The following is a 16,695-nucleotide window of genomic DNA, read 5'->3' as shown; positions in this document are numbered from 1 at the left end:
CAGAGGACCCAGTTAAGACTGTAGGACCCAGTTGAGACTGTAGGACCCAGTTGAGATTGTAGGACCCAGTTGAGACTGTAGGACCCAGTTGAGACTGTAGGATCCAGTTAAGACTGTAGGACCCAGTTGAGACTGTAGGACCCAGTTGAGACTGTAGGACCCACTTAAGACTGTAGGACCCAGTTGAGACTGTAGGACCCAGTTGAGACTGTAGGATCCAGTTAAGATTGTAGGAGCCAGTTAAGACTGTAGGACCCAGTTGGGACTGTAGGACCCAGTTAAGACTGTAGGACCCAGTTGAGACTGTAGGACCCAGTTGAGACTGTAAGACCCAGTTGAGACTGTAGGACCCAGTTGAGACTCTGATACAAGAACGTGCGAACGTGCGCCATTTTCACATAAACTCAGGTGAAACCTGTGTGATCTGGGATTTCTATTGGATTAGCGTTTTCTGCCTATCCTCATATTAAACCATTGTTTCCTGACGTTCTGGGGATGGCCTTTCTTTTCACGGGGGATGCACTACACTGGAGCGAGAGAGAAACAATGTGGCCTTCACCTTGTTGTCACAGAGGAAATTAGCACATTTCTAGGAGGTTTCTCAGTGTATTCCGGAGGCTTAAAGTCTTCGGTTCCATCGCTCCGACCCCCGCCCCCCTTCTTTTTCTCACTCCCTCTTTCTTCCAACAGAGGATTGTGCTGAACTGTCACTTCCAGGGCTTCCTGATCAAAGATGGAGCAGGAACAAGAACAAGGCTTTTAGCTCAGCCTCTCTTCCTTTTTTCTGACGGACGGGTGAACGGAGCGGGAAGCGGCTCTGATGGTCTATTCCAAACACTGACAAGGATTTAAAAAGAAACAACAGGGGGAGATTACACTAACACCTTCCCTTTCTTCCTCTCTCTGTTCCTCCCTCATCGCTTTCTACCTTTCGATCTTCTCGCTCTGTGGCTGTCACTCCAATCTCTCTACCCTCTTCTCTCTCTACCCTCTAATCTCTCTACCCTCTTCTCTCTCTACCCTTTAATCTCTCTACCCTCTTCTCTCTCTACCCTCTAATCTCTCTACCCTCTTCTCTATCTACCCTCTCATCTCTTTACCCTCTAATCTCTACCCTCTTCTCTATCTACCCTGTAATCTCTCTACCCTCTTCTCTCTCTACCCTGTAATCTCTCTACCCTCTTCTCTCTCTACCCTGTAATCTCTCTACCCTCTTATCTCTCTACCCTCTTCTCTATCTACCCTGTAATCTCTCTACCCTCTTATCTCTCTACCCTCTTATCTCTCTACCCTCTTATCTCTCTATCCTCTAATCTCTCTACCCTCTTATCTCTCTACCCTCTTATCTCTCTATCCTCTAATCTCTCTACCCTCTTATCTCGCTACCCTCTTATCTCTCTACCCTCTTCTCTCTCTACCCTCTAATCTCTCTCCCCTCGTCTCTCTCTACCCTCTTCTCTCTCTTGATCTCCTCCCTCTACCTTCTTCTCTCTCTCCCATTTCTACTGCCCCTCTCTCTCTTCTCTCTCTCTCCTCCTCTCCTCTCTTGACCTCCTACCCCATATCTTCTCATCCCTCTCCCATGTCTCCCCACATCCTCCTCTACTCTATTTCCCTACCTGTCTGTTTTGCAGTGCAGTTCAACTTGATTCCTGTGGGTCTGAGGATAGTGGCCATCCAGAGCACTAAAACAGGGCTGTACATCGGGATGAACAGCGATGGATACCTCTACACCTCGGTACGACAACGCCTTATCAATAAAGATGGAGCACTTTACATACTGATAGAGGAGAGGGGTGCTATATGGCCAATACGCCAAGACCAAAAGCTGCCCTCAGTCAAAAATCAGCATTCAGGGTTCAAACCACCCTGCTGATAATAAATAATACATGTCTCCCATTTTGGAAACACTCTAATGCAAAGCCAGTGACAGTCACGCATGCATCTAAAGTACAGGTGATGTGCAGTCACCTGGTCAGTCGTCACGGCAGCATGTCAAGTCAAGACAGCAGTACACGTTATATGTATAGACTTCACTACACATATAGACCATGCAACAGATACTAGAGACTACGCAGCACATACAGACAACACAGCACACATTATAGACCACACAAAACCTACTATAGAATACAAAACACATTCTGTAGATTACACAACAAATACTGAAGACTACTAAACACACACTATAGACTGCTCAATACATGCTATTGACCACACAACACTTACTGCAGACTAAATAAAGCTTGCACATCTCTGTAGTAGAGGAGAGGTGATATCTTAGAAATCCTAATGTTATGGCACACGTCTGTTTAGTAGAAGTGAGGTCTATATCTTGATGTTGTATGGTAGAAGGAGAGACTCTCTTATCTAACATGTTTGACGGAGAAGTGTGTGACTTCCTGTTTTGATGTAGATTTGTACGTTCACTTTAAAGATGATGTACTGACTGCATGCATACTGCAGACGTGTTTAAACATATCTACCTTGGCTTTCTGGTGGATCTATCTACATGCAGTTGATACACACGCATGCACACACACAAGCACACACGTGCACACGCACTATCACACGCTCACAATCAACATATCCATGCACATGTAGGAACTGACTACATATGTTAAAGTAATGTTAATCCAGAATGAGGTGTAAGAAGTACAAAGTAAAAGTACATATGTTAAAGTAATGTTAATCCAGACAGAGGTGTAAGAAGTACAAAGTAAAAATACATATGTTAAAGTAATGATAATCCAGACAGAGGTGTAAGAAGTACAAAGTAAAGGTACATATGTTAAAGTAATGTTAATCCAGACTGAGGTGTAAGAAGTACAAAGTAAAAATACATATGTTAAAGTAATGATAATCCAGACAGAGGTCAGAATCTCATCCGGGCAGAATCTCATCCGGGTAGAATCTCATCCGGGCAGAATCTCATCTAGTCTGATTCTCTCCAGATCCTTCGGAGTCCCTGCCACTTGCATGTGGATTCTCTTATTCTGCTCACCTCACGTTTTCAATGGAGTTTATGTCAGGGGACAAATATGCCCTTCGCAATAGCTTGGTTCTTTGGTCGGTGAGAAATGTTGGTGTGTGGAAGGCTTTGGACACCTGTCCTGCTGGAGGAGACAATGATGACCCAGTTTTAGCCACATGTCAGGCAGGAACTGACTACATATGTTAAAGTAATGTTAATCCAGAATGAGGTGTAAGAAGTACAAAGTAAAAGTACATATGTTAAAGTAATGTTAATCCAGACAGAGGTGTAAGAAGTACAAAGTAAAAATACATATGTTAAAGTAATGATAATCCAGACAGAGGTGTAAGAAGTACAAAGTAAAGGTACATATGTTAAAGTAATGTTAATCCAGACTGAGGTGTAAGAAGTACAAAGTAAAAATACATATGTTAAAGTAATGATAATCCAGACAGAGGTGTAAGAAGTACAAAGTAAAAGTACATATGTTCAAGTAATGTTAATCCAGACAGAGGTGTATGAAGTACAAAGTAAAAGTACATATGTAAAAGTAATGTTAATCCAGACAGAGGTGTATGAAGTACAAAGTAAAAGTACATATGTTAAAGTAATGTTAATCCAGACAGAGGTGTAAGAAGTACCAAGTAAAAGTACAATCATAAAATCCCCTCACCTGGTCATTTAGCTCTTAATTATGAAATTCACATCTGGGTACTTTTAATTTAGACTTTTTACACATCCACGTCCGGACTGAGGGATAGGCTAACAGAAGAATATAGCTTATCTGACAGTTACAAGGGTCACCCATGTCAGAGTCAAATACTTGTTATACCCATTAAATGATACTATCAGTTGTAATCATTAGTCACTTACCCATCCTGCACACACATACACACCCACCCTGCACACACACACACACCCACCCTGCACACACATACACACCCACCCTGCACACACACACACACACACCCACCCTGCACACACATACACACCCACCCTGCACACACACACACACCCACCCTGCACACACATACACACCCACCCTGCACACACATACACACCCACCATGCACACACATAGACTCCCACCCTGCACACACATACACACCCACCATGCACACACATACAGACCCACCCTGCACACACATACACACCCACCCTGCACACACACACACACCCACCCTGCACACACATACACACCCACCCTGCACACACATACACACCCACCCTGCACACTCATACACACCCACCCTGCACACACATACACACCCACCCTGCACACACATACACACCCACCCTGCACACACATACACACCCACCCTGCACACACATACACACCCACCCTGCACACACACACACACCCACCCTGCACACACACACACACCCACCCTGCACACACATACACACCCACCCTGCACACACACACCCACCCTGCACACACACAAGTAACCCAACCGCCGTAGCAGATCTACTTACCAGGCGTTCTCCAGACAGAACAAAGGTGACCCATTTTCACTGGAGGAGGAACCACAGAAATTAAATAGAGAGAAAAGTTACAAAGAAAACCCCTTTGAGAGAAGACAGTACAGAAAGAGCACACAAACACACACACACAGAGAGAGAGAAGAGCAAACACGCCAGAGCACACACACAAGAGCATACACAGCCACACACACACACACAAAGTGACTCAGAGGACAGTGTGCAGAAATAAACGTGCTGGACGTGCTGGTGGAAAGGTATCAGAACTAGGGTAGATGCTAGAGAAAAGGGAGAGGGGGAGATATGGAGGAATACTCCACAAAGGGCAGAGCAGAGTTGAAAGGTGTACCACCGTGTCTGGTTTGGGACCGGTAACAATGGGATGGTAATGGCTTCCCTGGTCGCTGATGTAAATAGGAGTTCTATTCACAAGTGTTCACATTTCACTTGCCTGGTAAAATAAAGGGTAACTGTTCCCAGTTTAAGCAAAGCCTTGTCCTAGTCTCAGAAACATTCAGGATATCATCCGGTCAGAATCTCATCCGGGCAGAATCTCATCCGGGTAGAATCTCATCCGGGCAGAATCTCATCTAGTCTGATTCTCTCCAGATCCTTCGGAGTCCCTGCCACTTGCATGTGGATTCTCTTATTCTGCTCACCTCACGTTTTCAATGGAGTTTATGTCAGGGGACAAATATGCCCTTCGCAATAGCTTGGTTCTTTGGTCGGTGAGAAATGTTGGTGTGTGGAAGGCTTTGGACACCTGTCCTGCTGGAGGAGACAATGATGACCCAGTTTTAGCCACATGTCAGGCAGACAGATTTGGGTTTGAAAGGTCCTGGTACTGAGCCCATAACACAATGTTTCCTAAAAAGGATTTTAGTGCCTTATCCACAACCATTATACACAGAGGGATCCCTGAAGGTTATTTTGTGCATGACAATACCTCTTTTTACACCAAATTGAGGTAGATGTAGATTTCTTCCCCCGCAGGAGGTCACAGGCATATTTACATGAACAGCTATAAAGAAATGTTCCTTTTGCATATAAATAGCATATGCTGTAGTATAAATAACTGCTGTTTTTTTTTGGAACATATATTGCTTTATCCAGAGAAAAAAGAAAATGAGGTCAAAGACCCATTTGGTCTCAAAATCTGTTTGAATGGACATATTTCCTTTAACCATAAGCGAAGAGTAGTATCACATGTCATAGATCTGGAGGCTGTACAGGTTCAAAGTGAGCTTGAAATACTTTGATATCTCTAACTCTGACATATCACTGACACTGGCGATGTTCAGAATACAGTAGTAGAGGTTTCTGAACAGTAGTAAAGGTCTGATCTATATATGCAACGTGTCAAAAATGTGTGCAAACTTAAACATGAGGTCTAAATCAGTGATGTCGGGAACCTTTTGTTTATGGCAGAATTCCATGGAAGAATGACTTGTCCCTGGTCGGGGATTCAAACTCGCAACCTCTTGGTTAGTGGTCAGATGCATTACAAACTGACCAAGCATACAAGGAACAGTATTTGTGTGTGTGTGTGGGGGGGGGGGGGGGTGGGGGTTGGGGGTGAATGTTCATGGTGTGTATTTTGTATCAATCATCCCTTCCTTGAAGGTTTGTATCTGTGCGTCTTCTTCTCTGCCTGCTTACTCGCATTTGGACATTGCTGAGTGGATATTCTTCTGTGCACAGTAATGCATTTTATTTTTTTTAAGTGTATACGTGTGTGTGTGTGTGTGTGTGTGTGTGTGTGCGTGCACCTGGGGGCTTGGTATATTCCAGGACTGGTTCCCTGTGGGCAGGTTGTGAGTGGCAGTGCCAGCCAGATCTTACAGAGGTAACAAACAGCCACATCACTGTCGCTGACTCTGGGACAGCCGCAAAGCAGGACTAACTGAACACACATACACGTACACACACACACACTCACACACACACTCACACACACATAGGACATATAGGTAGAATCCTCCCAGTGGCACAGAGAGTATTGTTTGGGTGTGTGTGTGTCCATATAGTGTAAAAGAATGGTCTAAAAGGGAAAAGAACCACTTGGCATCTCTCTCTCTCTCCTTCCTCACTCTTTCCCTCTCCTTTCTCTCTTTTCTCATTCCACACGTTCTCTATCGTTCTCTCTCTTTTTTAACTCTCTTCTACCTTCTCTCTGTCCACTATCTTCTCTCTCTTCTAACTTTTATTTTCTATTTCTTCCTCCACCTTCATCCCAGGCAATGTCACTGGATATATCTTAAGCTCCTGGGGGATCAGTATAGAGTGTAGTGAGGTTAATGTTGGAGGGAATCTCCAGTGGTCTATTGTCTGATGCACAGCCTGTCTACCAGCCTGGACCTACCTGATGTTCCTGTGGGATGCTGTCTGCCTGTTCTATTGCCTGTTTGTCTTGACCTACATACTGTTCCTATGAGATGATGTCTGTCTGTCTCTATGTCTGCCTGTCTGTCTGTCTTGCTGCCTGTTTGTCTTGACCTACCTAATGTTCCTGTGAGATGCAGTCTGTCTGTCCCTGTCTGTCTGGTACTAGGTAATGTTACATGTGAGACACTGTCTGTCTGTCCCTGTCTGTCTGGTACTATGTAGTGTTACATGTGAGACGCTGTCTGTCTGTCCCTGTCTGTCTGGTAATAGGTAGTGTTGCATGTGAGACGCTGTATGTCTGTCTCTGTCTATCTGGTACTAGGTAGTGTTACCTGTGAGACGCTGTCTGTCTGTCCCTGTCTGTCTGGTACTAGGTAGTGTTACCTGTGAGACGCTGTCTGTCTGTCCCTGTCTGTCTGGTACTAGGTAGTGTTACATGTGAGACGCTGTCTGTCTGGTACTAGGTAATGTTACATGTGAGACACTGTCTGTCTGTCCCTGTCTGTCTGGTACTATGTAGTGTTACATGTGAGACGCTGTCTGTCTGTCCTTGTCTGTCTGGTAATAGGTAGTGTTACATGTGAGACGCTGTCTGTCTGTCTCTGTCTATCTGGTACTAGGTAGTGTTACCTGCGAGACGCTGTCTGTCTGTCCCTGTCTGTCTGGTACAAGGTTGTGTTACCTGTGAGACGCTGTCTGTCTGTCCCTGTCTATCTGGTACTAGGTAGTGTTACATGTGAGACGCTGTCTGTCTGGTACTAGGTAATGTTACATGTGAGACACTGTCTGTCTGTCCCTGTCTGTCTGGTACTAGGTAGTGTTACCTGTGAGACGCTGTCTGTCAGTCCCTGTCTATCTGGTACTAGGTAGTGTTACCTGTGAGACGCTGTCTGTCAGTCCCTGTCTATCTGGTACTAGGTAGTGTTACCTGTCCTTTAAAATCTTTTTTTTTCATATATATATATATAAATAGTGCTCTACCCAGGTCTGGCCCACTTTATTAGCAGTGTGTTCTGGAAAAACCCTCCTGGGCAAAAGAGGAGGGAGGGAGAGGACACACACACACACACACAGATGATCAGGAGTACACAACATGCTCACACACACAAATGGGAGCACTCACTCACATACACACAAATGCATCCACATTGCTAAACGGCGGATCACACAAACAATGCACAAACACACACACCTACGTTGACATACACACACACACAATTCTAAACAAACTGACAGAGGGAGCTGGACATAATTGGGCCTGATCAGGTAGCAGAACTGACCGGCTGTCTTTAACAGGCTGCTGGAAAAAAGTTTTGAGGGAAATAAATCTTTACACACGGGATGACATTGTGGGTTTATACAAAAAGGAGAAACTTAACAGCACTGGTGGTTATTGATAACACTAACTGTAACTGATTCTCTTTCAAATGAGCATTTTGGTGTCTTGGCAAAGGTCTGAGTACTTATGTACATGTATGTATGTGTATGTGTCTTTGTCTTGTCATTATGGGATATTGTGAATAGACTGAGGGCTAATAAATGAATCCAATCATTTCTAAATTAGAAAGGGAAGGGATCTGAATACTTTCCCCATGCACTGGAGTTTACTAATAGCACTTAGGAGAAAACGTACTTAGAGGATCGAGTTTGTGTACAAAACGGTGTGAACAATTAATCTGAGGTGCCACCTGCTTTTAGTACTTTTATATAAACGAACACTGCCCCAGCAGTGTCAGGGACCACCCTGACTCATCGGTCCGGAGAAAGACCCTCCTCTACGGACCGGCCTTCCCATCCGTCCATTGTTTTCCATAGGCTTATTTTCATGGGATGTAGGTGGCTTTTCTGAAGCGACGCTGTCATGGGTTTGAAAGAGGCGTTTGTCATCTAATGCCTTCTCCTTGTTCACAGAGCTGGGTATTAGCCACCGCTCCATGTTGTATTTAAATGAGCTAGCTGGGCACAACAAGAACGGTGGGGAACATTTCCTATCAATATTTGTTGTTCTGTGACATGAAGTAAATACAAACATTTGATTTAAGACAAATATGTTGCAAATTGTTCCTAGTGGAACCCCACTGACACACACAGACACGTGGAAAGCCTAGAACAAGTACTTATAGTTCTACAAAAATAAATCTTAAAATGTTCATTTAAAAGCTGGTTCTGAAGGGAGAACAGTGAAATACAGGATGCATTTCTGTGCAGTAGTGTGTGTGGATGGCGTGTATGAGTGGTGTCTGTATGAGTGACGTGTGAAGCGATGTGTGTGTGTGTGTGTGTGTTCAGGGCCGTCCTCAGGAATTCTGGGCCCCCTCATTCATGGACAACATTAATGTAGGCATGGGCCCCGTGAATCCTTGCGTGAGCTGCAGGCCTGAGTGTGTGTCTGTGGTCGGTGCTCTTTGATGCTTTGCTAAACCGGGGTCACTACAGGTCCCACTGTATGTTCAATGTTTCAACAGACAGGGACTCCCTGGAAAAGTTCCAGCAGTCCAGCTCCCCCTCTTTTCTACCTCATTATAATTCAGCAGACGCCCTCATCCAGAGTGACTTAGAACCGATAAAAATTTTTTTTACCTTGCTGCTCTGGGATTCAAACCTGCAACCTTTTGCTTATTGGCCCAACACTTTAACAAGGCTATCTACCAGAGTTTATTCTCTAACTCTATTCTGCACTCTCTCTGTCTCATTGCTCCCTCCTTGTCTCCCCTTCTGTTTTCCTCTCTCCCTCCCCCTCTCTCCCTCTCCCTCTCTCTCTCTCTCTCTCTCTCTCATTGCCCCCTCCTTGTCTCTACCTCGGTTTTCCTCTCTCCCTCCCCTCCCTCTCTCTCTCTCTCCGTTTCTGTCTCGACTGCCACCGTCCTTAAGTAGCCCTCTCCATCTCTTTACAACCTTATTGAAATGCAGCAAGGCTCTGCCCAAAAGATAAAGATCGGCTCCCTCTGTCATGTGACTCACGCAGCCACGGTGGGGGGGGGGGAGAGGTGAGAACGGAGGTAAAAGAAGGAAGAGAGGGAAACAGGAGGGAAGGAGGAGAGGGAACCAGGGATGAAGGAACACATTAGGAAGGAATGAGGAGGATTCCACCTCCCCTTTCAGCTCCAGAATACAATGTAACACCATGCCAGTAATGTGACATTGTTATGGGTCCAATGACCAGGTGAAGCAGTGGAGGACAATTCCCTCATGTGCCTCCGATCACCACTAACGTGTCCGTAACAACTCTGACACACAGACAAATGTTAGTTAACACACACACCTAGGCACACATACCTGCACACAACTAGACACACTTACCCAACACTGATTACCTCAAACACACTTTCTGAGGTGCGTCCTGTGTCATGCAAAGCACACTCTTCGGCGATTGATAACATTCCCGGGCCATCTCGGCTCTCATGCTGCTACCTTTTCCTTTGCTTTAACGTGTGTGTGTGTGTGTGTGTGTGTGTGTACGAGGGGATGGGTTCTCTGAGGCACAGTACAGGATCACCTACTGTAACCACCTGTGTTTTGCCGCAATGCCATTGTTCACAGCAGAGTAGGTCAGAAGGAAACCCAGGCAACTACTGTAGGGACATTTACCTCCCATTTAAACCACAGCTGTGTATGTGTGTGTGTGTGTTCGTGCATCACTTCAACTGTGTGTGTCTTTCTGTCTGTGTGTGTATTTGTGCGTCACTTGACCTGAGTATGTCTTTCCGTCTGTGTGTGTGTGTGTGTGTGTGTGTGTTTATGTCTTTGTCTGTGATCGTCTGTTGCTGAGAGGATGCCAACAGGAAAGTGCTCCTTCTATAGATAGATCTTTGCTTCGGATGTTCCACTGATATTAGATGGATGGGGTTTTGATGTGCGGGGGCTCAGTGACACACACACACACACACACACACACACACACACATACACACAGAGAGACACACACACACACATTCATAGACACACAAACACACAGTAGAGAGTATACGATGCGCCGTAACATATTTAGGTGTTTGTTCCTGATCCCGGTGTTTTCACAGTGATTACTCATGTCTGTTGGGGGGTGAGTGCCTCCCCCTTGGCACTCACCCCCTGTCCCTAACAGATGAGCTAATTAGTCAATACCACTAGAACTTGCCTCTGAGGACCACCAAGCACCGTGCAACACACATGTGCGCACACACACACACACACACTCACTGATCACCCTCTGCATCCCTCTCTTCTGACCTTCCACACCTTTCATCGAATCAGAAAACGCTTGTCTCTTTTTTTTTTATGGAGTCAGCACTCTCTCTCCTCTTCAAAGACACTTCTCTCTCTCTCATCTCTCTCTCCCTTTCGCTCTCTCTCTTTGCATTCCTCTTCTTCTCCCCCCATCTCCTCCCCTTCTACACCTCCCTTACCTGAGACTGACCTAGCAGCAAAGACACGCGGACACACGTGAGGCTCAGGTATTGGGGAAGGTTGAAAGAGAGAAAGCGAAAGAAACAGATGTAGAGGGAAACAGGAGAGAGGTTTTGAAGGAGAGGGACAGAGAAATGAGTGACTGGGTAGTAAGGTTCTAGTTCCTTCTGAACCCCACACCAACCACTCAATGGGGTCTGGCATAGAAGGGGAGATGCAGAGGGCAGCCCCTTACTCCTTGTACTCCTACTCCTCCTCCACTCCAGCTGTTCTGAACATGCTGAATGTGTGTGTGGTCCTGATAAAGATCCCAAATATTCATCTATGGGTTGAGGATCCCTCACTTTGCTTACCTGAAAGGCACAAAGCCTTCCCCAATTCTCTACAGCAGACACCAACTTTCCTCATGAATGTCTTATTTCTCCCATTACAAAGACACAACTCTGTTAATAACCGGTAAAGGATGTTTCACATTTCTCAGAAGACAGCGCCTCGATGGCGACAATGGCATTCTATTGTAACAACACAGACACAGAAACACACACACACACACCTGCCATCCTATGTGAAATACTTTGTCCTAGGGGAGACAGTCGATAACTGTTGGGGTGTTTAAACCAAGGATATCTTCTCCCAAGTGCATCGATGAGTGGTTTCAGCCAATCAGAGCCTAATCTTGGGTTTTTCTGCACTAATGCTCATTGACTTCTCACAGAGAGGCTACATGAAATCAATCCTGCTGACTGTATTGAGTGCTTCATGTCAACCCAACTAGCAACTAGTACTGGTGGAGGAGAAAGGAGGAGAGATAGAAAGTGTTTGTGTGTGTGTTGGGGGTGGTTCCGTTAAGCCAGATCACACCAGATTAAGGTTTATGTATATTGGACATTAATCCAGGTGGGGAAAATATCAATATATGACTTGAAATCCAGCCATTGTGTTTTATGGTGAGCATCAACATTGAATGTAATAGACTAATAGAACCATGGACATGTGTTCAGTCACATTTTAATAATAATATCTACAGTGGATGTAAAATGTCTACACACTCCTGTTAAAATGCCAGGCTCTTGTGATGTAAAATAATGAGACAAAGATAAATCATTTCAGAACCTTTTCCACCTTTAATGTGACCTATAACGTGAACAATTCAATTGAAAAACAAACTGAAATCTTTGAGGGGGGGAAAATGAAAAACTCACAATAACCTGGTTGCATAAGTGTGCACACCCTTAAACTAATACTTGGTTGAAGCACCTTTTTATTTTATAGCACTCAGTCTTTTTGGGTAGGAGTCTACTAGCATGGCACATCTTGATGTGGATATATTTGCCCACTCTTCTTTGCAAAAGCGCTCCAAATCTGTCAGATTGTGAGGACATCTCATGCCACCACTCTTCAGATCACCCCACAGATGTTCAATTGGATTCAGGTCTGGGCTTTGGCTGGGCCATTCCAAAACGTTAATCTTCTTCTGGTGAAGCCATGCTTTTGTGAATTTGGATGTGTGCTTTGGATTGTTTTCATGCTGAAAGGTGAACTTCCTCTTCATCTTCAGCTTTCTAACGGACGCCTGAAGGTTATGTGCCAAAATTGCCTGGCATTTGGAACTGTTTATAATTCCCTCCACCCAGGTTCTAGCTGAAGAAAAACAGCCCCAAAGCATGATGCTGCCACCACCATGCCTTACTGTGGATATGGTGTTCTCTGGGTGATGTGCAGTGTTGTTTTTGCGCCAAACATACCTTTTGGAATTATGGCCAAAAAGTTCAACCTTGGTTTCATCAGACCATAACACATTTTTCCACATGCTTTTGGGGGACTTGATATTTGTTTTTGCAAACGTCTTGCCACCCTACCCCATACATATGATGAATACGGGAGATTGTTGTCACATGTAGCACACAGCCAGTATTTGCCAGAAATTCCTGAAGTTCCTTTAATATTGCTGTAGGCCTCTTGGAAGTCTCCCTGACCAGCTTTCTTGTCTTTTCATCAATTTTAGAGGGACGTTCAGTTCTTGGTAATGTCTCTGTTGTGCCATATTTTCCCACTTGATGAGGACTGTCTTCACTGTGCTCCATGGTATATCTAATTATTTTGTACCCTTCTCCTGACTGATATCTTTCAACAATGAGATCCCTCTGATGCTTTGGAAGCTCTCTGCGGACCATGACTTTTCCTCTGTGATGCAACTAAGAAAATGTCAGGAAAATCCTACTAGAACAGCTGAATTTGTGATTAATCACATTTTAGTCACTTGTGATTAATCACATTTTAGTCATTTAAAGTGACATTTTAGTCACTTTAAAATGATAGCAGGTGTGTAATGATTTCTATTTAACATGAGTTTGAATGTGATTGGTTAACTGTAAACGTATGCAAACTTATTCAACCGGGTTATTGTAAGGTTTCTATTTTTCATTTTTCCCCCTCGAAGATTTCAGTTTGTTTTCAATTGAATTGTTCACATTATAGGTCACATTAAAAGTGGAAAACGTTCTGACATGATTTATCTCTGTCTCATTATTTTACATCACAAAAACCTGGCATTTTCACAGGGGTGTGTAGACATTTTATATCCACTGTACCTCTAACCTTAACCCTGATACCTAACCCTAACCTTGATACCTAATCTTAACCCAATACCTACCCCTAACATTAATACCTATCCCTAACCTTAACCCTAATGCCTAAACCTAACCTTAATACCTGACCTTAACCCTAATGTTTAACCTGACCTTAATACCTAATCCTAACCTTAACCCTATTACCTAAACCTAACCTTAATACCTAACTCTAACCTTAACCGTAATCTTAATACCTAACCCATAAATTAACCTTAATACCTATCCCTTAAATTAACTTGAATGCCTAACCTGACCTTAATACCTAATTTTAACCCTAACCTTAATCACTAAACTCTTTATGATTTTACTTTACACATAGACATTTACTTACACTTAAACTATAGACATTTACTTCCCAATGGACAAACGTCAGAAACTAACAATATATATAGTGTATAGTTATATAAACTCCCTCTCTCTCTTAATCTTGCATTCTGTCTTTCTCCAGCCTCACTCTTATGTCTCCATTCTGTTACTCCCAAATGTCTCCTCCCTCTCTTCCCTATACCCCATCTGCACCTCCTTACAGACCTCTCTCCATCTCTCTCTCTCTCTCTCTCTCTCAGTGGGAGTGAGTGATGAGGGAGGGGATACGTCCATCCATCACAGAAGGGAGGAGGGATTGGAAAACTAACCTGCCTCCTCCCTCCCTTCTGCTGCCTAGGCAAGGAGAGGAAGTATCTTTCATGCCATTCAGTCAGAATACACCCCCCCCCCCCCCCCCCACACTATAACATGGTCTGACTGTCCGGTCAATGTACCTCACTCTCTCCTCCATGCGGAACCTTTCAATGTCTCCTCTGCTCCCGATTATCTTATGTAATGTGGAATGAGGGGATGTGCACGTGACAAATCGATCTCAAATCCCCCCAACATGCAACAGGGGAGACCGAGTTAGCCCCCAAAAAAAACCAAAGTGAAATCCTCACGTGGATTTGTCATGCAGATATTTTACTAAAGTGACAACAGAGAGCACTGTGCATAGGGAGATCTACGGTGTAGAGTTTTGGGGAATCAGTGGGATAAGAAACATTAGTATAATATTGGCATCTGGGCATGAACTACAACCCGGCAGACTGTGGGTTTGAGCAGCCCCTGCTGGTGAGATGTGGAATAGACATTTTGGATTTACCATTGCCCGTATTCCTTTAAGACGGACTCAGCGAAACAGACGTTGCCATGAGTTTGACGCTGTAATGAACGAGACGCCTCAGGTTACACCGCGGTAGATCAGAGGGCCCCAAACAGGGAAGTGTAGAGTCACGCCACAAAGCTCATAGCTGTCGTTGAAATGTACCCACATTCAGTAGCTGTTCAACTGGCGCATCCACGTCACTTCGCTGACTCTAACTCAGAGCGCCTCCGTAGCAGGAGTGCTGATCAGGGATTTGATCGGCCTTTGAGATCATAATGAGTAATATCACATGGGCAGGTCAGCACTGTGATAGGCTCCCGTAGCAGATATTCATATAAGAGAGATGACGAAGGGAACGACAGCTTCAGTCAAATCAGCTTTCATGTATTTTACTGGTGGTCTTCAGTTCTGTATGAAAGCCTGCTAATAAAGCCACAACCATGGTGAAGTTGAATGGCTGCCAGTCCAACACTTCGCCTAAATTACTTGGGTCATTGTGAAGGGTGAAATGGCTGGTTAGAACGTGAATAAGGTCTTTAGCCAGCAGCACCTGAGAGGGTGGCACTTGGTCTTGGCGATAAGCTATCAAATGTATTCCCCTTTCATTCAGGAAAAGAACTGGCGATTTATAAATGATATATAAACACATTTCACGCAATGATGAAAAAGGGAAAATGGTTACTCACCATAGACGGGCAATGAGCTTGGGATTTAAAACAATCCACAAATAATGTTCCTCTGTGGCCAAATGATGCTTTCTACTGTGACAAAGAAAGAAAGAAAGAAAGAACCAAAAAAAAGAAAGAAAGAGGCAGATGGGGTCAAATTGTATAGTTGTGGCTTGTGTGTTGCTTTTAAGTCCTGTTCAAACAACCGTCATCCCCAACATTGCTTAGGTGCCACAGGTTTGATGTAAAAGACATTGAGTGTGTGTGTTTGGGTGTGTCTGCGTGTGTTCGCGTGTATCTGTGTGTGTTTGCCTGTGTGTGTGTGTGGGTTCACACGTGTCTGCGTGTCATGAAGAGTGCAATAAAAGTCTCCCTCCTGTTAGCAGCCTTGGGGATGCAGTCCACTCCAAAAGAGGACGGCTACCTTTCGCTTCAGTCTGAATTCACCTGAAAACAATCATTCATTTTAGGTGTGAACAGCGCTTGTTAACATCAGATATTCTCCCTTTCATTTTAGGCCAACGGTTTGCTGAAGGATGCTGCATGCTTCTCTCTCTTATTTCCTTCCTTCATTAATGGCCTCCTCCATGTCTCCACGTTCACTGATGGCTGTGCAGTAGAGCGACCGGCACCACCGGAGTCCTGCTTATAGGATTTAATGAGAACAGGTGGCCGGTTCTGGTCTTTCTGCTGCCCTGGGCGAGACAAAAAAACGTTCCGCCCCTCATCCCGTCCCGGGGCAAAACTAGAACCGGCAGACAATACGGAGTCCTCACACAACGCATCGTAATGAACCCACGACACGTGGAAAGTCCGCCATTTGTCAGGGAGGCACAAGAATTGTCGAGTCATTGTGTCCGGGGTTCTTTCAGCATTCATCCCTCCACTCTGCCGGTCTGTCGTCAGCTAGCACTGGGGAAGCTGCAACCGGTGTGTCAGCATGGGACCGGCTACATTTCCGCACTCGTGCCGGGCCCTAAGTGTGCCGGTGAGCTCGGGATGGACCTGGGTGTATTTGTACAGGGAGTGTTTGGGG

The 16,695-nt window shown here is 44.7% G+C and overlaps 1 protein-coding gene across 1 annotated transcript in view; it reads left to right on the top strand.

Annotated features, from left to right (window-relative positions):
* Positions 1 to 16,695, top strand: part of fgf11a (fibroblast growth factor 11a) — a 77,544-nt gene that overhangs the window by 52,276 nt on the left and 8,573 nt on the right. Inside the window, exon 4 of the mRNA XM_013140351.4 lies at positions 1,635 to 1,738. Within this exon, the coding sequence (XP_012995805.2) occupies positions 1,635 to 1,738 (104 nt within the window). The remainder of the gene's footprint in view (positions 1 to 1,634; positions 1,739 to 16,695) is intronic.

This window comes from Esox lucius, chromosome 24 (assembly GCF_011004845.1).
Source record: "Esox lucius isolate fEsoLuc1 chromosome 24, fEsoLuc1.pri, whole genome shotgun sequence".
NCBI classification, from domain to species: Eukaryota; Metazoa; Chordata; class Actinopteri; order Esociformes; family Esocidae; genus Esox; species Esox lucius.
Note: the sequence above shows the minus strand (reverse complement) of the source record. Positions and strands in the feature narration are given on the sequence as shown.